This window comes from Sminthopsis crassicaudata, chromosome 2 (genome assembly GCF_048593235.1).
Source record: "Sminthopsis crassicaudata isolate SCR6 chromosome 2, ASM4859323v1, whole genome shotgun sequence".
Lineage (NCBI taxonomy): Eukaryota > Metazoa > Chordata > Mammalia > Dasyuromorphia > Dasyuridae > Sminthopsis > Sminthopsis crassicaudata.
In genome coordinates this window covers 605,622,302-605,648,566 of record NC_133618.1, presented here as the reverse complement: position 1 = coordinate 605,648,566, position 26,265 = coordinate 605,622,302, and the positions used below count along the sequence as shown (strand labels likewise).

The 26,265-nt window shown below is 35.2% G+C and overlaps 1 protein-coding gene across 1 annotated transcript in view; it reads right to left on the bottom strand.

Moving 5' to 3' along the window:
* Positions 1 to 10,574: 10,574 nt before the first annotated feature.
* Positions 10,575 to 26,265, bottom strand: part of BTAF1 (B-TFIID TATA-box binding protein associated factor 1) — a 107,989-nt gene continuing 92,298 nt past the window's right edge. Inside the window, 8 exon segments of the mRNA XM_074295862.1 lie at positions 10,575 to 10,929; positions 13,106 to 13,276; positions 13,475 to 13,634; positions 17,494 to 17,705; positions 22,534 to 22,686; positions 23,996 to 24,121; positions 25,100 to 25,230; positions 25,354 to 25,495. Coding sequence (XP_074151963.1) covers positions 10,783 to 10,929; positions 13,106 to 13,276; positions 13,475 to 13,634; positions 17,494 to 17,705; positions 22,534 to 22,686; positions 23,996 to 24,121; positions 25,100 to 25,230; positions 25,354 to 25,495 — 1,242 coding nt within the window. The 3' untranslated portion in view covers positions 10,575 to 10,782.

Below are 26,265 nucleotides of genomic sequence, written 5' to 3'. Positions count from 1 at the left end.
TTGAGACAATGCCTGTTCTCATGGAGCTCAAATTCTAAGGGTGGAGATAAAACACAGATTTCAGCTGTAGGTCCAGTGATTCTTACACAAAGCAAATAATCATGTGTCTTTTTTTAGTGCCATTTCTAATTTTTAAAAAATCATCTCAATTTCTAATATTGAACCAATTGTAAGTTGCAAAGAATTTTTTGATGGTGAGAATTTTGTTTTCAATTTCTTCAATAGCTACGACTGCTACACTCAGAAACAGCTGTCAGATCTCATTTCCATGGATAATGGCAACTAGGAGTAAGACTAGTAGGGATATTGTCTGCTACTGTCCAGAGATCTTAGTTGTTTAGCAGTTATTGGCGTTGAGGAAGGTGGGTTTCTCCTCCACAGTGGTTGCTCCTCTTAATGATGGCTACGGGAGGGTGCTTAGATTGGAAGTAAGATCCCAGGCTGTAGAGATCTGTTATTCCAAAGCCTCTGCAGTTCCAGGTCCTTGATGAAATCTCCTTAGCAGTTGAGGTGATGGGGGGTGGTTTGATTTACCTTTTACATACTGCCTTCATTTCTCCCTTGGGGTATCTTGCTGCTTCAGTTAGGGGCTTGTCTGTCCTGTAGGTGACAACTGGTCAGCAGTTGGTGGGGATGGCTAGCCCCTTCTCCAAAGGAATTGTTGCACTGGCTGATGACTAGGAAGTGATGATGGGAACCTGAGTAGAAAGCAGGGCCAGTGGATTGAGGGGCAAGGGGGAGAATACTGCACATGTCAGGGTTCTTGGGTCTAGCAGTGGCAACTGGCCATCAATTTGTTTTGATGATGGTAAGATAGGTGGAACCTTCTCCATAGTGATTGCTCCCCACAATAATTACATTGTCGTTAGTCATTTTAGTGACGTCTTATTTCATGATCCCATTTGGGATTTTCTTGGCAGAGACGCTGGATTGCCATTTCCTTCTCCAGCTCATTTTACACATGAGGAAACTGAGGCAAGAAGGATTAGTCAACTTACCTTGGGTCACGCAGCCATTAAGTATTTTGGGGTCAGATTTGAATTCAGAAGATGTCTTCCTGCCTCCACACACAGCACTCTATCTACTATGTTACCTAGCTGCCTCAATAATCACATACAAGTTAGCATTAGGGAGAATTCTATCAAGTGGGAAAACCAGAAAGGCCTCCTGAAGGAACCAAGTCTCAAAGGAAGCCAGGGACTCAACAAGACAATGGTAAGGAGGGAGAGCATTCCAAGCACAAGGGATACCCAGTGTAAAGGAAGATTGTAGAGTCTCACATGTTAGAAGCAGCAAACTGTATTGTAGACTCTATAGTGGGGAATAGTCCAAGTCTCTTTCCTCATTTATAAAAATGGACACAATAGTACCTCTCTCCAAGGTTCAAATGAGATCATGTATGTAACGTTCTCTGCAAATGTCTTCTAAATACTACAATATATGTGTCGCTCTTATTTTTAGTTGGAATGGCATACTCAGTGGATAGAACGCTGGTCTCAAAGTCAGGAAGACCCAGGTTGAAGATGTGATGCAGCAATTTCCTTAATCTCTCGGTCAGTTAACTTTCAAAGACTAAATTGCAGAAAAGGTGTTGAACTGCATTAGTAGAGGGAGCTTCCAACCAATTCACAATTAATGAATGATAAGATATATGAACAAGTAAATAAAAACTAGCACACAATTTCCCCTTACCCTTCAACATTTGTCATTTTCCTTGTCATTCTTGCCAATCCAATAGATGTAAGGTAAAACCTCACTTTTTCAAATGGTTATTGATAGATTAAATTTCTTCCTTTGAAAACTGCCTATCTTTTGACTTCTTATTTACTGGGGAATGGCTCTTAGTATTTATGTAGCTTGAAAATGAGTCCTTCATTAGAGAAACTTGCTGAAGAAATATTTTCTCTAGTCCAAAGTAGCTATGAGGTACAGTTTAGAGTCAGGAAAACCTGAATTCAATCCAGTCTAGCTTATTACCTTTGCAGACCTGAACAAGTCACATAACTTCAGTTTCCTCAAAGATAATACAGGGATAATAACAGCACCTACCTTCTAGGGTTGTTGGATCAATTTGATATACTTCTAAAGTACTTGGTTTAGAGGAACTTAATAAATGCTAACTATTATTATTGTCTCCTTATTTTTTCCATTAGATTTGTTTCTGCAAGCATTTTCCAATTTGGCTCATCTTCACATGGCTGTAAATCGTTAATCACTTTAGGATGACATGACAGCTGCCTTCAAATACTTGTAAGACTGTCTAGACTTGGCTCCAGAAGACAAAACTAAGAAAAAAATGGGTGACAGTTGCAGAAGCAAATTTAGATGATGTTAGAAAAAAACAAAAGCGAAAAAACTAAAAACAAAACAAAACAAAACAAACTTTCTAACAATTACAGCTACCCCCGCCAAAAGTACAATGGATTGGCTGAGAAGGTAATTGCTCCCCCTTTACCTGAAGTCTTCTCACATACTGGATGGGCCAAATTGTTGGGTATATTGTAGTGGGAAATCTTTTGGGGTGCAGGGTAGACTGGGTGGAAGTTAGAAAGGCTTTAAGTATAGATCTATGAATAGATTGATTGGATGTCTGTTGTTTGAACACTGTCCTTGTTTAGTCTGCCAAGAATTTCAGGAGATTGGCCACATTATCTCTAAGAGATGACATGATAGCAAGTTGCACTGAGAGAGAAACTCCATGCATATAGAGAAGACATTATTAAATTGTCAAATGCATTAAAAAGACTGAGCATGAAGAATGGAAAAGACCATGGTTTTAATGATAAAATCAGTGATACTAGAATAATTTCAAAAGTACTTCAGTGGAGGTGGGGGCAAGGGACTAACTGCAAGGGGGTAAAGGAAGGAGTGGAGCAAGGGAAACAAAGCACTCCAGGGGTTTGGCAAAAGGGAAGAGAGATTGGGATTTTTTGAGGCTGGGTCACCAACATAGACGACTTCCTTTGTTGCTAGAAAATGTAACTATGGACTTAGTCATTCTAGTTGCTTTCCTTTTCCTGTGCATGAAGGGGCCCAGACTGGCTAGCTTGCATATATATTTAATAAATAATGTAAACTGTATTTTTTCAAATCTTATGAATCTGAAAGTTTTAAACTGTAAAATAGGGAAAATTGTCTTCGTATATCTGCTAAGCCAGATGTTGATGTTAATATTGATAATAAAGAGTGACAATAATAATAGATCAACATTTATATAGCACATATTATGTGCTAAGTACTTTTTAATTATGGTCTCAGACATTTACTAGTTGTGCGACTCTGGGCATATCATAGAATCTCTGTTTGTCAGTGTCATCAAGTGTAAAATAGGAATATTAGTACTTACCTCACAGAGTTGTTGTGAGGATTAAATGAGATAATTGTAAAGTGGTTAGAATAATGTCTGACACATAGTATTATGTGACTTAGCAAATTTTAGTACTGCCCAGCTTTTCTTTACAAATGACTCATAGGTCACACACATCTCTGTTCCTTCTCTACCTCTTGGACTCCCTCAGCATCCTTCAAGCACCCCCTTTACTGCAGGAAACCTCTTGTGGTTCCAATTTGCTAGTGCTCTCCCATGCAAACTACTTGTATTTATTTTGGATCTATTCTGTACAAAATCAAATGTGTACCTACTGTTGCTCTACTAATTGTCAGCAATTTAGAATAGGGATAATTTTTTTGAATTAGCATTTACAAGACAATATTTCACAAATGTTTGTTGATTGAACTTGTGATGAATACATCTTTACTGAAAAGGAAAAGAATAGATTAAAGAAGGTGCAGGTAGTAAAGCATATTTTAAAAAAGCTTGTTTTTAAGAGGAAGTTGAGATTGAAGGAGCAAATCATAGTGTAGGTCACTTAGGTGAAGATAAAGAAAAAACAAGATTATGTAGAAACTGCATTAAGTCTGAGCTCATTCTCCCCAATGATGAGGAAAGAAAAAAAGAGGAAGGGAGGGAGGGAGATAAAGGAGGAAGGAAAGAAGAGAGAGAGAGAGAGGGAGAGAGAGAAAGAGAGGGAGAGAGGGGAAGAGAAGGAGAGAAAAAGAGACAGATAGACAGACATCTCCAACATAATTCAGTATAAAAGACTTGTCAATCTGTGCTGATAAAAAGTTTCTACTTTGGAGTTCCCAACACCCCTGAAATTATATGTCTGGACTTAAAAGATGGAATGAAATTAGAAGTAAAGAGAAACAATTCCAATAAGGGAGCAAGTGAGGCACTATCTGGAGACTGCAATGGATCCACAAGGCTTTTCTATTCCAACTTTGATTTTATAGATATGGTGTCAGAAGTACTAAAGCTCATAAGATGCTTAAAGTGGTGACAAAAGATAAAGGTAAAATGAAAGACTTAAAAAAAAAAAAAACTTATCTTGGGAATAATAGGAAAAGCTAAAAAAGAATAGAACTTCTGCTAGGGTGGATGGGATGATAGTGTTTTCTCCACCAAGGTGAAAGACCTTCACACTAGGAGGAATAGGACAAAAATGGTTAACAGGAAATAGCAACTGAACAGTGAGGTTAAAAAAATATCAAACTGACACAAACAACTTCCAGGGTTGTATACACTACTTTTCAGGGTAAACAAACAAAACAAACAAAAAGGTGGTTATGATAGTAAAGTTACCTTGCTAATCCAAAGACTCAAAAATACAGGCCAAATGATGACTGAAAAATGATGACTAAAGAAGCTTTTAATTTCCCATTAAAAAAAGAAAAAAGAAAAACAGATTTGCAATTGTATTAAAAAGCTTGGCTTCAATTACTGAAAGATCAAACTAGTTTTTAAAGGGATGATTTACAAAGATTCAGAAAAGGGAAACTGGGAACATAAAGAGGCAGCATGGCTTAATAAATACAGATTATGCCTGACTAATCTCACTTCCAAGTTGGATAGCCGCCCGACTAGCAGATTGAGGGATACTTAGGTCTTAAAGCACTGACTACAATATCTTCTATTATTCAGACGGATTTGGAAGCGGCTAAATATCATGACCAAGAGTAGCCATAAATGGATCGATGCCATTGTAGGGGACGGAATGCTCCATGGATGTACACTTGGCTTTGGACTCTTTTTAACATTTGGTACTTTATTAGTGATTTAAGTGGAAGCATTTTTAATTTTATATTTATCAGATTTGAAGACTGTGTTAGGTTGAGATGGCTAATATGTTGGTTGACAGTTGTTGTCTAGGATTGGGGGATAAATATTAAAGTTCACCTGGAGTTTGGTGAATATTTTGGGACGGTCATCAACCAAGATGGTGAAAAGCTTCTAGTCTATCAGGTGCAGGAATCAGAGATGTTTAGACTGAGGTGTCAATGAGGTGGCCCCATTGAAAAGAGATTAGATTAGTCTTGTGTGGTCCTAAAGGGCAGAAACAGCAATATTGATTAGAAGTTTCAAAGAAGCAAATACATCAACTTAAGCTTGATATTAAAAAAACAAACAAACAAATAAAACTTCAAAACTCCAGGATAAAATGGAATCCATATTACATTGGCAGAGAGGAATCCTACTTCAAATCACTTAGAAAAGAGGTTGCCAACAATCAAAAGGAGAATCACAGGTAGCCAAGTAACAATTTACATATCAAGAAACATCAATTTTAAATTTGCTGGATTAGTTATCCGTGATAATCAAAGGCTGTAACATAATTTAGCAAAAAACAAAGAAAAGTGTCTTTAAAAAATAACATTAAGCAAAACTAAACACACTCTTTTTATGAGACAAGATACTTCTTTAGCAAGAACACAGACTTTCAATCACGCTCTCTGAAAAATACATTTACACAGGTATTTTAACATACACATTCATTAACTTAACCAAACTAAAGCAAAACAAACTAAGCAAGGTAAACAAGTCCAAATAGTATTAATTCAATTCAATAAATATTTATTAAATGACTACGTTGCATGTGCTATGTATTGGGGATACAAAGGCAAAAGCAAAACAATTCTTAACCTCAAAGAACATACATTCTACTAGAAAGATACAATATATACATACATAAGAAAATGCAAAATACTTATAAAAGCAAATATAATTCACTAAATGAGTGAGGACAATGTTCATGTTTTATAAGTAACAGAACTTCCACCTTATGGAAAGATTATCAAGAGAAAGGGAGATGAATGGGAAGGTGATGGAGAGAATGGATCAGTTGAAGGGGAGTAGAGGGAGTAAAGAGCTTAGAAGGGGATGAAGGATCCTACATTATGTTTTTATCTGGGCTGAACAAGGGAGAGATGGTAAAGATTACAATAATAAAAATAGAAATTGAAGATTTGAGTGGGTGAAAGAGAGGGGGAACACAGTATTAGGAGTATAGGGAGATGGTTCCTATATAAGAGTAAAAACTGGGAATAGATTGTTTCAAGCAGAACAAGGTGTACAGTATTCTGTTGATTGAAAAAAAAATTAAGGCCATATAAGAGCATTTGATGGGGGAAAAAAAAAACAACAATCATAAGACAGAATGTTAATGGAATTAACACTCTAATGTGGAAGAAAATTACAGAATGGATTAGGGAAAATAGACTGCAACAATTTGTTACATATAAGAAACAAACTTATAACAGGGAAAACAGAGATTTAAAGTGAGGCGCTGAAACAACATTTATTATTATACTTCATCTGAATCCAAAGAAGGAGTTGCAATCATGATTTCTGATAAGGCAATAGTAAAAATGGTGTTGTCAAAGAGCGACAAACAGGGAAACTACATCATGCTTAAAGGCACCATAGATAATACAATATCAGTAAATATATGTACAACAAATGGCATAGTAAGCACTTAAAAGTAAAAATTAACTCAAATGCATAGAAATATGAGACAGTAATTGTAGGAGACTATTCTTTTGGAATTTAATAAATCTATTGATAAGATAACTAGAAGGAAACTATGGATTTGAACAGAAGGATGGAAAAACTAGATGATAGACCTCCTGCAAATACTGAATGGGAATATCAAGATACGTATTTTTCAGATAACTGTACATATACAAAAATTAAACACCTTGCCAGGACACAAATATTCATAAATAGATGCAGAAAGGCAGAAATATTAAACATACACTTTTAACTACAGAACTGATCTTGTCAACCAGAGTTATACCTGGACCCTGAAACCTGAGAATATTAATATGCACCATGGAAAGGGCCCTTCTTTGAAAGGAAAACAACTAATCTGCCTCTTACTATGCTGCAGGACCCAAACAGCAATGGGGCATTTGGGGATATAAATATATCTTCCCCTGGACAAAGGTGGTGGCACATTTTGGCTTCATTATTAATAAAATTCCTACACAAGTGACCTATTCTGGTATGAAGCAGCAGTGAGTATAATAGATGACTTTTCTTGGTGTTTGAAGGTTCATGAAGTACCTTAAAAAAAAAATCTCATCTGTACCTTATCACCATCCTGAGACAGGTGCTAGAGATATTTATCTCCGGTTTTATAGATGAGGAGATTGAGGTTCAGAGATGTGGTAGTTCTATGCCCAGTATTAAACAGCTAATCAATGCCAGAAGCCTGTGTAGTATTTTTTCCATCTCATTGCAACTTCTCCTTCCTACAGTCAGTCAATAAGCCTTTTATGAAGCATTTACCAGGTGTCAGGACCTGTGCTACAATGCGCTGACTGGGGCTGGATGAGCCCAGCTACTTACTATCTAAATGATTTTGGAAAAGTCACTTCACCTCTTTTGGCCTCAGTTTCCCCCTCTGTAAAAAATAAATAGAGGTTGAGCTTTTGATCTCTATAATCTCTCCCAATTCTATTTGAAAGATTATCTATCTTGTGGAAGAATGATGAGACAAGCTCCAAACGGCAGAACTATAAGCTGCAGATCAAAATTATGGTCAGGTTCAACAGGAGAAAAACTTCCTCAGAATCTAAATAGGGCAGGTTTCCTCCTAATAAGTGAGTTTCAAGTGAAGGCTAAGTGAATAGCTATTGGAACATAATAAAAGGGATTACTGATCAGAGACAGGAAGGCCTAGGTGGACGGCCACTGAGGTCTCTTCTCCTTTAGAGGAGGGATTCTTAAACTTGTGACCCCTTCTCACATCTGAGTTGAGGATTTTTGGGGCAGCATTTCTGCAGGAGGCTCAGAGTGCATGTTATGTGTTCAGAACCAAGGCTGCATGAAGCTGTGTGTGATCACAGGCAAGTGCTGCCATAGACATCTGGGATTCATCACACACTGGATTTTGAATTAGTTTGTGGTCATTTTGTTCTGAAACCTTTTCCTGCTGCCCAATTTTTCATAATCCCCACATTCAGTCGCGAGCCACAGTACAAGCAGCTTTACCTTAGAGGAAGACCCTCAGATTCAGAGATGGGCCAGACACAAGATGCCCCTAAATTCAATCTCTGTTTTTATAGATGGTAGAAACTGGGGCCCATGTCAGCCCAAAGACATCACTGCTCTGAGTTATTCTTCATGATCTAAAATGTGTATAATGCACAATTTCCTCAATGTGACAGAAACAAATTTTATACAAGAAATAGGCAAATGCTCTCTCCCATCTCATTTTTAAAGTATCAGGTTTAGTCTTATTTTGTATGTGAAAATACAATGAAGTTTCTCATGCTTTAGTAACTGCAAAGGATTCTTATAGTATAAAGTTCAAACACTAAATGAACAAAAAATCCTCAAAATTTCCTATGTGATAAGAAAGAACACTTTCAAGCACACTCATTGGCACTAAGCTAATCTGTGACATACAAATTCACATTTTATCTTTTGGTCCCCTCTTTAATCTGTGAAGTACAAGTGACCAAAAGCTGATAAATAACAACTCACATTTATGTGGGACTAGGCTGGCAATGAGAGAGCTTTCTCCCAAAATGACCCCATGAGGTAGATAGTGCAAGCATTATCATCTCCATTATTACGGAGGAGGAAACTGAAAGGTTTATGTAACGTCCCAAGATTACACAGGCAGTATATATGTGAAGTGAAATTCGAACTCCAGTGCACCGAATCCAAGCAAAAAGCCCTGTTTGCTACACCAAAATGCACTTCTAAGGAAAAGAAGATTCTCAAACTGCAATGAAACAAATTCTCAGAAACAATGTACTTGAATTAAGAACATTAAAAACATAGTTCAAAGCAATGTTTCAGCTCTTAACTTTTTGATGAATATACAAGTACACACATTTATTTTGTATTTCCAATTTTATTTTTATTATTCTTTTATGGAATGCTAAATTTAATGTTACAATGTAGCTGTAATAGCTACTTGAAATGTGACAAATGTCCTCATCTAAATGCTGTCAAACAGGCTAACGTTTTATGTTATTAAACAAAACACGTGTGATTTTACACAGCAGAGGTCTGGTGGTCTTTCAATTGATGCCAAGTGCAAGGCAAGCCACAAGCCTCACACAAATTGGAATTCCATACATATATATTTATATGTGTGTGTGTGTGTGTGTATATATATATATATATATATATATATATATATATATATATATATATATATACACACACACACACACACATATATATATATATGTACACACACATACACACACACATTTATTCCATATATGTATTATGTAGACATTTCTCCCTTCTCTCTTTCCACATGTCTGTGATAAAGTTATAAAACTCTGTATGTGTATATACATGCATATCTATATCTATAAAATACACTCCACCCTCCCCATTGGGTTCTCTTTGATAACACTGTCTAGTGTATAGTTAATACATCCTCATTCCCAGCTATTATTATTGCCTAATATAGTTACATGATTTCAGTGGCAGTACTCTATCCCTGGGGTATAGTGTAGGTATTTCTATGTATATAGATATGTCTATTCTCATGTATATCTATGTATGTAAAGGAAATATTTTCCTCAAGTCATGCACTAATACAGTAAACAGTCTTTTCAGCATAGGTTTTTGGAATTCTAAACAGTGTAAAATCTAATTCTTGAAAAACTCCTATTTGTATACTTTTGTATACAGTTTTTAGTTACAAAAAATATATATATTATATATATATATATAATATATTTATATACCATTGAAACCTATGTTCTTTAAGTCAGGCTATAGTCTAGCCTTTGGATAAATTAAAAAAAAGCACACCCTCTTAATAGGATGCAAAAGTGGCTTTAAAAAGCCCATTACCTGTATTTAGAATAGCCCATATTATATTTTTAAAAAATTGACAAAATGATGTCAAAAATTTTGCATTAAATATATAAAGGTTTGCATACAGATAATTAGTTCAGTTCCTAACATTCTTTCTGGCTTCTAAGATTGACCAATATTAATGATGACTATCTTAAAATTATGGCTCATCTGAATTTCTGATAGTGAAAAATTCTATCATTTTTAAACAGGTTCCATTTAAAAGAAAAAAAATGTACATGAACAACCTAAAGTACTCATGGAAATGCTCCTGTACAAAGTGATTGTGTACACCATGACATGCGGGCTCATTCCCAATGAGAACACCATTTGGTAGCATGTGTAAACCCTGTGTGGCTGCCCCTCTCTCTGGGTCTCTTCAGTATATAAAAATTCAAACCACTTCACATTAAAATTTAAGTTTAATACAGTGCAAAGTTTTAAGACAGAGTTAACTTGTTCCCCCCAGTGGAACAAGTTCTAGAATCATGCTGATTCTTTTTTCCAATCTATTTACACAATGAGCTAAATGTTCTCCATAAACTTTGAAATTTGCTGAATATCAGCAGAAATGTAATTAATCTAGCAGCAGTTGCTTTAACAAGAATTGACAGTTATTTGAGAGAATGCATAAAATTTTCAAGACTGTACTCAGTGTCATATTGATCTTGATCCCAAAGATCACTGAGGTTCTCCAGGATTGATTTCATACTTGCTTTTCCAGAAGTTGTCGAGGTATTTGCTTTTTCCACTTTTCCATCCTTAAAAGAAAGAATGAAAATCACTTCAGAAATCAATACAATTATTCCAAATATATTAAACTATTTTTAATCACTTTATTTCTTCATTGCTTTCTCTTTTTGTTTTCTATCTAAATATATTAAAACTCAGGATTAGCCAATGGTACTGGCAACATTTTCCTCTTAATTACAGGCAGAGAAATGTCACTGTAGAAATATTACAGATCACATTTATAATGACTCATATTTAGAAACTGTCTCTCAATTTCTGCCCTCTGACTTTTTTCCCCCACAGAATTTTAGAGCTGGAAGTCAGTTTAGAAGTTATCTAGGTACCAATCTCCCACAGGATAAGAAATCTTCCCTGTAACTTCTGTGATAGGTAGTCTTATCTCTCTCAAACATTTTCAGTGGTGGGAAATTTTCTTACAAGTCAGCTTTTCCTATCGTTAGAAAATTTTTTCTTATACTGAGTCCAAATCAACCTCTCTATAACTTCCATTCTTAGGTCCTAATTTTACCATCTGGAATGTCTCTTCCCATGGAAATCTTATAATCCTTTAATGAACTAGGAAATAAAAAGTACTTTCACGAGAAAATGCCAAGCAGAATGTATAATCCACCTACTATATTCCACATAAATTTTCTCTTCTCTTGGTTAAACATTTTAAATTCTTTCATTCAGTCCTCTTATGGCACTTTATTTATGTTTTCCAAATGTTGCACTTTCTACACACTTACCTGTTCACAAAGGACTTGCCCAGGACTAAGTACAATGAGATCACACCTCTCTCCCTATCTTCAGGATATTGTACCTCACTTGATGCAGCCAAAGATCAAATTCGCACTTTTTTGGCCTCTAAACTGCACTGCTGATTCAACTGAGCTCACAGTCCACTAACTACTGAGCCCAACCTCCCTTTATTTCACATGGGCTATTGGATGTAAACACCACCTCCATTTTGTACTTGTACAAGTGATTTTCTGAACCCAAGAATGTTATTTAAATCTCACATCATTAGCAATGCTATATTCTTCTAAGTTACTGACATCTTTGTTAAGCAACATATTAAAGAAGCTTTCTCTTCCATTTTTATGTCATCTGCAAATATGATAGGCATGCCATCTATAGTTTTAACAAAGCCTGAAGAAATGGTTGAACAGTACAAGGCTAAGAACAGCATTAACTGTCACACATTTTCCTTCTCTAAACTATGAATAAATGGCGGGAAAAAAACCACCAATTTATGAAGTGTTCCCTATAAACAAAGCACTGAGCTCAGGGTTAAGGTACAAAGAGAAAAAAGAAAGCATTCCCTGCTATGAACAAGCTCTAGTTGAGGAAGATAGCACATATAGGAAGGTTCAGCTACAGGGTGGGTATAGAGATCCAGTAGTCCTGGGGCACACTAGAATATCTTGACAAGTACACATACAGGGAGGTGGTATAAAATAGTGACATGTGAAATGAGAAAAGGAATGTAGAAGAATGGGTAAATTATTGGATACTACTACACCTCAGCACATTAAGAAAATATATCATACTAGAATTAGATTTTTAATGTAAGAATTTGCAGTTAAAATACATCAAGTACAGTTAACTAATATTAATGAGTTTTTTCTAGAAAAATACAAAGTTTTGTAACATGTAAATTTTCTTTGGAGTGATGTCAATATTGGGATTTGATTGGCACCCTAATTTGATGGGAGTCTAAGACAATAATAAGTGAGTATTTCTGATTCTTCAGAATTTTCAGCTCACAAATATTTTGGCTGGAAAATAATCAAGAGGGCAATGTCAAGTCAGTCATGGTCAAAGACCTCTGATATTTATCTAACTATCCAGACATCTGGAGCTCCTAAAAGACAATAAGAAAGGATAACAAGCATAAAACACTACCAGGATGGCAAATCTCCACAAGAAAGCACCAAAATCTGACAAGCTCAGGGTTTCCTCAGCAATGATTTCTAGATTGCTAGGAGATACTTAGGGTTACTATCCATATATTAATATTTCTAAAATATGGTACCTAAGTCACCACTGAACAAAATGTAACTTTCCTTATGCTATCCTAATATGTCCTCATAGACAATGAACCAGAATTGTATCAACCAAGCTTCTCTGGACATACAAATAGATGACAAAAATGAGTGATATATTTTGATTCATGACAAATTGAAAAACAAATTTTTTTACCTTATCAAGAGTAAACAGGTCCAGAAGTTGATCGGTCCCCATGCTCTGCAGACTAGCATTCTCTTGGCTAATAACTGTATTTGCAATATTCATTTTGAATTTCTGCAAACCCATTATTTTCTCTTCCAATGTTCCTCTTGTTATTAATCGATATACATTAACAACTCGTTTCTGAAGGGAGAAATGATGATTAACAGCTATAAATTATAACATAAAATATTGGACAGATTTACCAGAACAATTGTGAAGGATCTTTGGGGAAATAATAGTGAACTTTTTAATCTTAGACTTTAAAAAGGGTTTACAGTAATATCAGGAACAAGAATTCACATCTCAAAAGATATGGCAACATTGCAATGGGCAGTTTACCTGGCCAATACGATGTGCTCTATCCATTGCTTGTAAATCTCTCATAGGATTCCAGTCATGCTCAACAAATACAACTGTATCAGCTCCTGTTAAGTTAAGACCCAGTCCACCAACATGTGTAGTCAGTAAAAGAACATCTATGGATGGGTCATTGTTGAACCTAAACACAAAAATGGAAGGAGGGGAAGAGGAAAGAGAAAAATTAAAATCCTTCTTCCTAAATCTCCTACATAATAGAATGCAAATCGTTTAATAAAAACTGTTGATATTAGGCAAATATTTTTAAATCTTATTACTCTAGGTAAATTTCTAAAATAATCACCTGGGAGAAGCTGAACATTGTTCCCCCCTCCCAATTTAATAGTATTTTTCTTCCCAATTATGTAAAGATGTGAATATATTGTCTTTACAGAATTCTACCATCTGTCAAAGCTCACTGTGACCTTACTCCTTCTCCATCTCCCTTAGGTCTCTCCCAGGCCATCACCTTTGTCCTGGCTCTACTCTTCTCCCTTCCTCATCTTAATCTCTTGATGAACTGTGTAATTCCATATTGTTTTCTTACGCCTCTTGCTCTCTTTTCCTATCACTACCTGCCAAATCTTGGCAAATCTTGGATTATTCCCATTATCCCTAAATCTTCAGTATCATTTATGTGCGGATGAAAATGGCTAGAGAATATCAATGAAGTGACTCTAATACAAATTTATGTTAATTTCATCTTAGTCTTCACTGCAGCAAAACAGTCCCTCCATCTTCTTAAGTTCTTATACCACTCACTGTACTTAAACATACTAAACCCCTTCACTCTTCCTCAAACCTAATAGGATCCCTTTTCTGCACTCCCAGGAACAACATTGTCTCATATTTCCTTGAAAGGGGGAGAGAAAAAGGAGGCCATTGCCAAGAACTTGAGAGTAGAAAACTGAAAAAGTTAAAAATGTCTGTAAAATATTGTGAGCCATCTGCTAATTTATATAATTGGTTTTCAGAGTTTTGAACTCTGAAACTTGTAACTTCAGTTATAACAACTTCATAACTTAGAACCAGATTTATAACTGAGAAATTACATTAACTCCCCTTTCCATCTCACTCAAAATGGCTTCTATTACTATCTGTTCCTTTTACCCAGTCTCATAAAAAATAGCCATTATCACTGCTAAGCCAAACCATTTTACATATATCTCTTCCATCTCTTCTCCCTGTCTCTTAGCTGATTCTCTTGCCTTACAAACAAGCTCAAATCTCACTTCACCTCAAAAAAAATCACTCCCTCCATCCATTCTCCACCAGTTGTCATTTTAGCTCTCTCCTTTCCCTGGTTAAACTCTAAAGAAGGCCATCTACAAGAGTAGTGTTCACTTTTTTTTTTTATTGCTTTCTTAATTCTATAGTATGGTTTCAAACATCCTCATTCAGCTGAAACCATTCTTTCCAAAGCTACCAATGATCTCTTAATTATCAATATGTAACGACCTTTTCTCAATCCTCACTCTTTCTGCAGCCTTTGATACTGCTGATCACCATTTTCTCCTTATTGCTCTCATCTCTCCAGTATTTTGTGAAACTGTTAGTTCTTCCCCATCCTATCTGACTTTTCCTCAGTTTTCTTCACTGAGTATTCCCCAAGACTCTGTCCTATGTCCACTTTTCCTAGCATACTACTTTGCTTGGTGATCTCATCAACTTATAGGATGTCAATGATCATCTCTATGCCCATGATCCACTGACCTAGCCCAAATTTCTCCACTGACTTACAATTTTCCATCTCTAACTGCTTACTGGTTATCTCCAAGTGAATGTCCCATTTCAAATCTAAGATGCCTTTAACCCTTTTCTCTTCTTAATTGTCTGATTGGTTTTGGAAGTACGACCACCTTCTTAGTCATCAAGGTTTAACCTAAGCTTTGGCCTTGACTTTTCATTCCTCATATCCAATCAGCAGCCATGGCCAATTGTTTCTACCTCCATGATATTTCTGAAATATGCCTCCTTCTATGCCCTGCCATTGCCACCACTCTGGCATAAGCTCTCATCACCTCACACATGAACCACTGGTGACCATGTTGGTGAGGGAGGGAAAGGAGGAAAAATTCATCTTTGCCTCAAGGCGCTTTTCACTCTACTTCATATTCTACTTAACTGTCAAGCTGATCTTCCTTAGGCAGAGGCAAAAATAGGAAACACTACCCCTTTTCAATCAACTCCTGTGCTCCTTTATCATCTCCAGAACAAAACATAAAAACCGCTATTTGGCATTCAAAGATATTCATTGGCCTAATTCTCCCCTCCCTTTCCAATGTTCTCAGACTTTACACACTCTCTTTCCATGTACTCTCGCCTACTTATCATTGCTCATTTAATTCATCAACTAAATCTGGGCATTTTCATTAGCTGTCTCCCCTCTTCATCTTCTTCTCTTGTGGTTTTCTTCAATTCTTAGGTAAAATTCCCCTTTCTGCAAGAAGCCTTTCCCAATCCCCCTCAATACTAATGTCTTCACTCCATGATTATTTCCAAGTTGTCCTCTAAATATCTTGTTTGCATGCTGTCTCTACCAATAGATTTGAAGCTCCTTGAAAACAGGGGTTAATTTATACCTTTCTTTGTATCTCTAGTAATTAGCAGAGTGCCTGGCACTAAGTAAAATATATGTTGTATAATTTATGTTACATTTATTATCTCATGACATCTTCAGATCTCAAGTAGATCTGGAATGAGGAGAGATTCCCGAGTAAATTTTAGAATGAACAATTAAAAGGATAGGTAGATAAGAAAATGAGTGATGGTAACAAAGAGGCAACAAGACTAGGCCAAGATTAGGTCATGAGAAATGAATCTTATTTCCTTTTTTGATAGTGTTACTAGATTGGCTGAGATTAATGGTATGCTGTACAGACAATTTACCTAGAATTTAAACAAAGCATTGATAAAATTTTTCAAGTCATTATTTATTTATTTTTTTTGACTGAGGCAGTTGGGGTTAAGTGACTTGCCCAGGGTCTCATAGCCAAGAAGTGTGAAGTGTCTGAAGCCAGATTTAAACTCAGGTCTTCCTGAGTTCAGGGCTGGTACTCTAACCACTGTGCCACCTAGCTGCCCCATCTCAAGTCATTCTTGATATAGGCTGTAAAAGTATAGTTGGGTAAGTGAAATGGATTGAATGTCTGCATCCCAAAAGTGGTCGTTAATGGTTCAATATTAACTTGGAAGACGGTTCCCAGGGAAGGAGCCTAGGATTCTGTGCATGATCCTTTCTTGCTTCATAATTCTATCAATAAACTAGATAAAGATACAGATATCATGCCTACCACATTTGCAAATCAAGCAATAAGGAGATAAATATATCAAATGCTATATAATTATACGGGATATCTAATAAGGATAATTAGCTCTCCAAAGACTAGAACATTGTTTAAAAGCCTAGATGATGACATTTAACAGGGATAAATTTAAAGTAATATACTTTGGTTCAAAAAATTAATTTAATAAATATAAGATGGGGAGGAAATGGCTAAGCATGTTTTTCTGAAGAAAATCTGGGGGGTTTTATAGATAAAAAGCTCAATGTGGGTTAAGAATATAATATAAGAACCAAGAAAGCTTATACAATTTACTTAGAACAAGGCAAAATTCAGAGGCTGATTTTTATTTGTATAATTTAACATTTCTGGTCAAATCTTTGATAGAGAAAACTTAACACAAACTTGCTTAATTTAGTTCTTTTTCTCATCCCTTATCAAATTAATCACTGCATATTATGATTCTATAGTACTTTTGATTGATCATACATTCCCTGATTTAATAATATAATCAAGTTTTTTCAAAGATATTACATTATTCAAGAGATCTACTGAATATACATTTTTGTTAAATTATGCAATGAAAATTTAGCAATTTAGATCATGTTCATAAACACTTCCTTATCCAAAAAAGATTTGATGAAATATTGTATTTCTAACTACTTATGTCATTATAGTCTATCCCGTGATTTTCAAGTTTCAAGAACATTTAATTACCGTGAGACAATGGAATGCCTTTGCCCGGCAGGTATGCTTCCATCTAGCCGTAGATATGTGACAGAGGGCAGGTGAGGTTTGAGAAGATCATGTTCTACTATGTCCAGCATGCTTTTGAGTTGGCAGAAGATCAGTATCCTGTGCTGAGCCACAACAGCTTCTGTGCCACTCTCCGAAGTACTGGCATTTCCCAAACCACAGTCCAGCAGCAACTTAAAAGGAAAGGTGGGAAAAAATGGTTCCAAAGGCAGCTCAATAAATACTACTCACTAAGCTCATTTTATAGTAAATTTTTGTCTCTACAAGAAAAACAGACGTTACTTACCTGCTCCTCTTTAAGTATATCCATACCAGATTATCTCTGTGGGCTGCAATGTCACCCTGGAGAATCTGGAACTAAGAGCTGCTCAGGCTTATCAGCCCATAGAATTTCTGGTCCCCTCTTCAGGAGAGTAGGTACCTAAGAGGCCTTTCTTCCCCTTTCCTCAGTTCCTTGAGGCTCACTAGAGGGAACATATAGGTGCTCAATAAATGTCTGTTGGTAGTGGTGGTGATGATAATGATAATGCCCCAGGCCAAATAATCCATGCAGGAGCATCAAAAGTATAAAGAGTATAAAAAAAAAAAAATCACAAAGCAGCTAAATATAGAAAGGATTAAAAACTGCATAATAGTAGGAAAGTAAAGAGTAATACAAACATACCTCTGTCTCCAAACAGCTAACCTCTCTCAAAATAGTTGTTTTCTTTTAACTCTAAACTATTTTCTCTAAAACAAAGGAAAGAAGAGCTCCCTGTTGACAAATAAAGCATGGATGAGGACTCCCTGGAGAATTCAGGTTATAGGGAAGTAACCTTCATTTCTCCAAAGGTAATTATCAACACCCACACAATATCCAGTGGTTGGCAAGATTCCTACATCATTTCACTGGCATCTTGGGATCAATAGACTGTGGCTCATTTATTGTGACTCTTCACAATTGTTTTAATCTAAAATGATTTGGACTGAGACATTTGTATTCTTGATATAGTACTTCCAATGCTTCTTCTCAAACAGCAATGGGGATCTATGATCACCAGTTGTTGGAACCAGAAGGAACTTGGACATCATCTAGAACAACTCCCTTAGAACTGAATAGGCCCAGAGAAGGAGGAGAATAATCACTCCAATTTATACAGTGAATTTAAAAGGGGAAATGACTTATACCAAAGCACTTAGCAAATTAAGCTTAGTTTAAGACTAGGTCTCTAAATGTCTAGTCCAGTCCCTCTCAGTCTTACTGACCAGATCTCAAGACACAGAAGTGTGATATATAGATCTACTTTCCACATCCAAAAAATTGTCTTACAGGTAAAATGGTGCTTTATTACAAATATGAAATGCTTAGAAGCCTAGAATCTTGGAGGTTGGAAGGAATCTTCAAGGTTATTTTGTATCAACAAACGCATCAATCTCCTCTTTAATGCCTCTGACAGGAACAATCACTACTATACTAGGGAAGTTCTTCCTTCACCAGAGATGAGATCTGTCTCATTGTAACTTGTACCCATTAAGTGGTCTCAGCTCTGGTTTTAGCGTTCCATCAAATAAGGCTAACTCCTCCTTCAAGTAATAGTCCTTCAAATACTTGAACAAAAGCTACCATACTTTCCTATTTTAACATTCCTTCTATGACATGATTTTCTGACCCCTTAAATATTCTGGTTATGTTTTTCTGGATGAGATCATTTTCCAAATCTCCTCTTAACATGTGAAACTTTAAAATACAGTAGGAACTAGTAATTCCCTCCAGGTTTTCCTGTACTAACACTTTAAGATGGCAATATTATTTCTTTTTGGATGAGTCACATCATGTTATTGGTTGATATTGAATCTGCAGTCAACTTGACCCACTATTATATTCTTCATCTAACCTGTTTTTAATGAGCTCACCCCTAACAGTTTTTTGACTCTAAGGACAAGATATTACTTTTCTCCCTAATGAACATGCTTTGTATTCACATGCCACTGATGTGATCAGATTGATTTTATGTCTTTTTAAAATTGATACAATTCATTATCAGTTGATTTTGCTCTTAACTGCCTAATTTGTGGTCCTTTGTATCTGAACTTTGTTCAGAATTCAGGTGAGCTGTAATGAGTTTAAAAATCCAGTTCTCTGCTAATCACTATTTTACTGTCACCTCAAGGAAATCTGTTAATTCTTGAGGAAGTCTGGTCTAGTACTTTTACACCCCACCAAACTATCTTTCAAAGTTGTCTAGTCTCCCTACACGTAAGCTCTATAGCCAATCATTGATTTTGCCTTTCATGATGCTAAACTCTTTTAACCAATCACAATTTGCTTCCCCTCCATTAAGTTCTTTTCTTTGTCCTATACTCCCCAAAACTTTTATAAAAGAGAACTGATCCCTTCATCTGGGGTCTTTGCTTTGCTTAGGAAGCTGAGAAATTCTTTATTGGTAATTCATTTACTAATAAATTGATCATGCTTTGAACTTTAACTTGGAAGCTTATTTTAATTCATAACCCTTTTGTATTAGTTTACACTATTTTGTATGCTTGGGATGCTCTGCCACTTTCATCTACTGAACTCCTCCCAAATTCTGGAGGCCAAGTCCTCTAAGAAACCATTTCTCTCTTACTCAAGTATCAAGGCAATGCACTGAATCTAGTATTGGGCTTGGAGTCAGGAAGACCTTAGTTCAATTCCTGTCTTAAGTGATGATTCATGTAACTTCTCTAGTCTTCTTTTCCTCATCTATAAAATGGTAGTAATAATAGCACCTCTTTCCTCCCAGAGTTGTGAGGATCAAATGAAATCATATACTTAAGAGCATACTACAGCTTTTAAAAAGCTATATAAATATTAATTAATTTTTTTAAAAAAAAACAAAGCTTCCTTTTGTGGCTCTCTAAAGCACTCATTCTGTAACATTATGTGTGTAATTTGGGGATAAGACACTCCACCATCCCTTAAAGATCATTGGGAATATGGAACTTGTCTTATTGTTAAACCTGATATCTCTCCCAATACTCTGCATGTAGCCCAGCTGCTTAATAACTTGTTTTTCTTTAAGATTTTGCCTTAATGTTTTTGTGTAGTGTTCAGGATTACTTTTTACATATTGATTCCGTTAGTTGATTCCCTAATTAATTCTCTAAGCTTTGAATCACCCTAATTGAACAGAAATGCCTTCTATGTTTTACTCCAAGTCATATCCACTGACTGACTCCAGGAAAATTATTATAAAAGATTCTCTTACTATCTTTCCCATCCCCCTTTTCTGAGAAAAGACTTGAAAAAAGATTTAAGAAAGAAGATATGTTTAGAAATGTGTTATTTCTGTCCTAGGGCAGAAGTTTCACTCTTAATAGCTGAAAGGAACTGAGGAAAGGGGAATAAAGGAATTATTGGGAAACCCTCCAGAGAGAATGACTAAAAATATTCTTGACTTTTTAAAGTTGAACAGTTTTAAACTTCAGAATTCCAGATACTCCAGGGTAGGAAGAAGCCCCCTACAATGATAATCCAGCATGAATAATCACCTTTGGAGAAAGGAATAATTTTTTAAACAGAAAAACTTCTAAAATACAAACAATTCTTCATTAATGTATTAACATTCATGTAATGTATTAATGATGAAAAGAGGTAGTTAGAATTTCAACACTTAAAATTTTATAAAATGTTCTATTTTTCTGATATATAGTAACTTCATTTTATTTGTCAGCATTTTTTTTAAAGGTTATAGATGATCAAGCAAATATTTCCTTTAGATAATTTTGAAAATCAAATGTTGCACTCCCTTCTTTTCTCTTTCCTCTGAATAGTTCTAGCTAGAGATCAATCAGGGTTGGTTAAGTAAATTTTAGTATTTAATATATATTATAGTATGTAGTGTATATAATATAGTATATAAAATTTAAAAATACAACTCACTCTGGCTAAAAGTTTATTCTAATATCATATATATGATGTATCTGGGAAATAGTGAGACTGAGTTCATAAACTCCACCTACCAATTCTATTGTATTTATATCTGATTCTTAAACAAACAAAAAGTTTTGATTTAGTTTTTTTTTTTTTTTTTTAACATCGGCTAATTTCAAATATATATCTTCTCCTCATCCCACAAGTTTTTTTTTTTTATGAACCAGTTTAAGTAAAATCACCTATATCTGAGACTATGTGAATATTCTGCATGGTTAATACCCTACTTCTTTGCTAAGAAGAGGGAAATACATTTCGTTATTTATTTTTCTGGACATAGATTTGTCATTACAATTATTCAGAGTTTGACTTTTACTGGTTTTTTCCCCAATTATATATTATTGTAGTCAGCGTCATAGTCTTACTATTTAATTCTAATGACTACTAATTAAAAATACACATTAATGAAAAAAAAGAGGCAAATTGTGGTACTTAATTTTTTTGAGATACCTCTGTAGTTCTTAAATAAAATCACAAGCATTTGTTTTATGTGTAATGTCATCAGTAACTGACAGTCAAGTTTTACACATTTCACCAAAAAAAAAAAAAAAAAAAAAAAAAAAAAAAAAAGCTTCATTGTATAGTATTTTCTATAAATTACTTAAATGAAATATGTTCAATAATTGTGTCTAATAAAGTTAAATGAAACTAATCACAACATTAATAAATGAATTAATGAATAAAATAAAGATCAAGAGGACACAGACAGAAATGAGAGCAAATGCATAGCTATAAATTGCTATTTTTTGACCCTCAACAGACAGGATAAGTTAGAAGTTTATAATAATTAGTGTTCTTCAGAACTCACAGCAATGTTTTCTTCTACTTACACTTCATACATCTTAGCAGTCAATAAAAATACATGCCATTTTAAATTAATATTAAAATGCAACAAATACAAAAATGATGAAATATATGCCAGATACTTCTAGGCAAAGTAAATAATATATTGATAAAACCAAAAGGAACAAACTTTTGGAGAAGAAAATTCATTTATCAGTGTATCCACAGGGCAATTCTCTATACTCTTTTCCTATCAAATTACTTACTTGTTTCAAAGCAGAGAGTTTAGGAGCATGCTGAATATCCCGAAGAGAAGAGTTCTGAGCTGTCAGTTGTTCAGTAGTATTCTTAAATTCGGGGTGTTGGGTTGTTAAGACTAATGCTGGATGGTTGCACAGTTTACGTAAATATTGTAATGCCTTTAATAGAAACAAAAAGAAAAAAAGAAAAAAGAAAATAAAACTAGTCCTAAAACATTGGTTCCGAAGAATAGACAAACTGAAATCATGGGAGATTTGGTCATTTTAATTATGCTACTGGAAATCACCTATAGATTTGTAAGAGCATGGATGATGCTGAAAAACAAGGATCTGTGAGAAAACTGAGCACCCTGGACAGGACACATAGATATGGCACACCAAGCAGTACTTGGCAGAGTGCCTTCCACATAAAGGTCTCAAAGAATCCTTTAGCTTTAAATGTATAAACCCAAGGAGTTTTGAAGACGAAGAAATCTTAAAATATAATTCCTGGTCTTCTCTAGTAGGACAGAGAAGGTAAAGATGGCAGGATATAGGCCAAATTTGATGGGACCACTGGGTTATTTTTGCCTGTTGCCAAGAGGGATCCTTCTCAACGCCACCCTCCTCTCTCCAGAACTTTTTTGTCTTTCCCTTCCCTAAGCAAGGGAAGAATGAATGGGGGCCTAAAATTTCTTGTTGTATCCTAAAAATAATGCTAATGAGAACAATAAAGAAAAAGGTTTTAGGGCTCAAATATCTAGAGTTGGAAGAGACTTTAGTATGTGTTGGAGAAGTTAAATATCCTGGCCAAGGTTACAGAGGCAGAAGTAGAAAACTGTGGGGCTCTAAATCCATTGCTTCTATCTGTATTGAGCTATGCCTTTCATTTAAGTATTCTCTGTCCTGGATTGCTGAACCTCTAACCCCCCTCCACAGGGATGCCATCACTCCCTGCCTCTGTCTCAGGTCTGCTTAGAGTATCAAGGACTCTTAAAAGGGCTTTGATCCATTCAATAGGAGAAAGGGAGATGCATAACCTCCCTCTTTTCCACTTTCAAACTCTGGGTTCTTTATGGTGTGTTGTATTATGTGGTAATTTTGAGTTTTCTGTCAAAGATGATTGAAATATTTTAAGAAAGAAAAAGAGGGATCATTTGAGACAAAAGTATTTCTGGCAAAAAGAAACCATTGGCTCAAATCTCAACCCAAACGACAACTACGTTTCTTTTTATGTTATATGCACTAAGATTTAATTATCATTTTTAAAATAAGCATCTTGAGAATAGGCTTTAAGGTTTTCATTTTATTTAATGAAACCTTAACACCTCTAACAAGGCCATAAATATGGTTTTGAATAAAGAATTTAATTACGCAAGTGAAACTTATGTCAGTGTTTAATATAAAACCATATACAAGGAATGTAATGTATGAATTCTGGCAATTGCATTAAATAAGTAAACTGTAGGCATAAAGAAGAACTCTGTACCTGGAACACATGCCCTGTAGCCTTTAGTTTTGGCTTTTCAGTTTCTTCGGCAAGTGCAGCTGATGAAACGGTTTCATCAACATCACATTTGGCACGAGACTTGGCAAAATCTTCATACAGCTGAACCTGCAGAAATTCATCCCCCCGATATACCAAACTATATCACAAGTAATTCAAATCATATAAATATCAACAAATATATAATTCAAGACCACTTTCACATTAAGAAAATAAATATTAAATTCTTTAAAAATTACTTCTACTATACAGTAGGTTTAACATACTATGTTTGATTGAAATTTTACATACCAAGTATAGAATTCAATTCATATCAACAAGAATTTACCATATCTACTATGTAAAAGGCATTGAAGAAGAAGCTGCAAAGTTGCCAAGGCCATAATACCCAAAACATATGCTAGGAAGAGCAATATAACTGAGCAAGTGAACAAGAACATGTGCCAAGTCCTACGTTAAGCATTAGGGACACAATAAAAATAAAAACAAAAACAGTCCTTAACCTCAAGGAGCTTGTAATCAAATTGAGAAAATGGGGGAATGGGAGAATTATAGAGAAGATTCCAAAGAAGTCTAAAAGCAATGCAGCTGGTGAGATATAAATAGATGTCCTGGAACCTGATGAAATGTGAGGTTCATGCACGTTCAATCTTGGGAAAAGACTTTATGATGTAAAGGTCCAGCGAGTCAACTAAGATGTATTACTAAGCAGCATAAGGTGGTAAAAGGAGTTAAATTTCTTTGAAGACAAAAATCAAAGACCCTTGAAATACTGATATATACATTTTATGTTCCTATAATGCAAAACTCATTGTACAAAATTCATTATCAATTCTGAAACAATCTTGCTCAGTTTATAAATATCAGCACAGAATATATTCTTAAGTAGAAAAATCTGATCCATAATATCTTAAGTTTCTAAACTGCCAATGAAGAGACAATATTTGCTTACTTTGTAAAGATGCATGACATGGATCACTATGATACTCATAGTGATTGAATAAGTATGGTTATTCAAAATGAGAACCCTGGGATGAAGTCAAGATTCATTCTAGATATTTAAAGGCTTCATCACCCTTCTTTTACCTGTAGAGGACTAAGAGTACAGTAATAATCTTGAATAATTTTGGGTGGAAGATCCTGCAAAACATCCTCTTTCATTCGTCTCAAGAGAAATGGGAGGACCTGGCGATGAAGTGCTTCCATTGCAAGAACTCCTGTTGTTTATGGAAAAGGAAAGGGAAAAGTAGTTCATATGAAAAGATTAATTTCTCCTCATATTAATCTGATTATGATCCCAATGAAATAAAACTGAGTTGCAATAAAAGATTCTTTCTTACCTGCTTCTTGTTCTCGACTGGAACTCCGAGCATCCCTACTTGCTAATATAGGTTTACCATAACGAGCTGCAAACTGACGTTCAGTACCCAAAAATCCTGGCATAAGGAAATCAAAGAGTGACCAGAGCTCCAAAACGTTGTTCTGAATTAAAAAAAAAAAAAAAAAAAGGGGGGGTGGTGGAAAGAGGGTGAAATGCCAGTTAAATATTACACTAAAAACATTTCCTGTTTAAAAAAAAAAAAAGGAAAGAATGAGTATTAAGAAAAACCTATGATGAACCACCTCATTCTAGCCAACTTTTTATTTTTAGCCTTTTCTCCCATTACTCCTTCTTTCACTGTACAGAGGCCAAATTGAAAATGTACTAATAAACTTTTTCACCTCCTTACCTTTGCTTACCCTCACTTTCCTTATCCCTACATCTCATCTTTGTTTTGTAAATAACTAATTATCCATTAATGGCTCAAATTTCATCTCTGCCATGAACTTTCTGTAACCCAAACAATTAGTTAAAACTCCCCTCTTCAGATCTTATAGAGCATTTTGTTGGAAATTCTGTAACATAAAATAATGCATGATAAATGCACTCTAGTTATTTACAAATATGTTTTATCCTGCTCTAAACCTGAACAGTGAACTCACTAAAGAATGATCTGTAGACAAAAGCTGTGACTGGATAATAGATAATGATTGAACAGAGAAAGAGACATTATTGACAAGAGTAGGGAGAGACTCTGGAAATTACAATGAAGACCAAGGAGTATTCTGACTCTCCCATTTCAACTAGTCAATGAGAGTTGGGAGGTAGACACAAAGGATGAATGAAAATGAAGCTGGGGGACAAGGACAATCCATGTCATCAGGGAGATAGGTCTCAAGGAAAGCCAGAAAATGGGAGAAGTAGGGGGGGA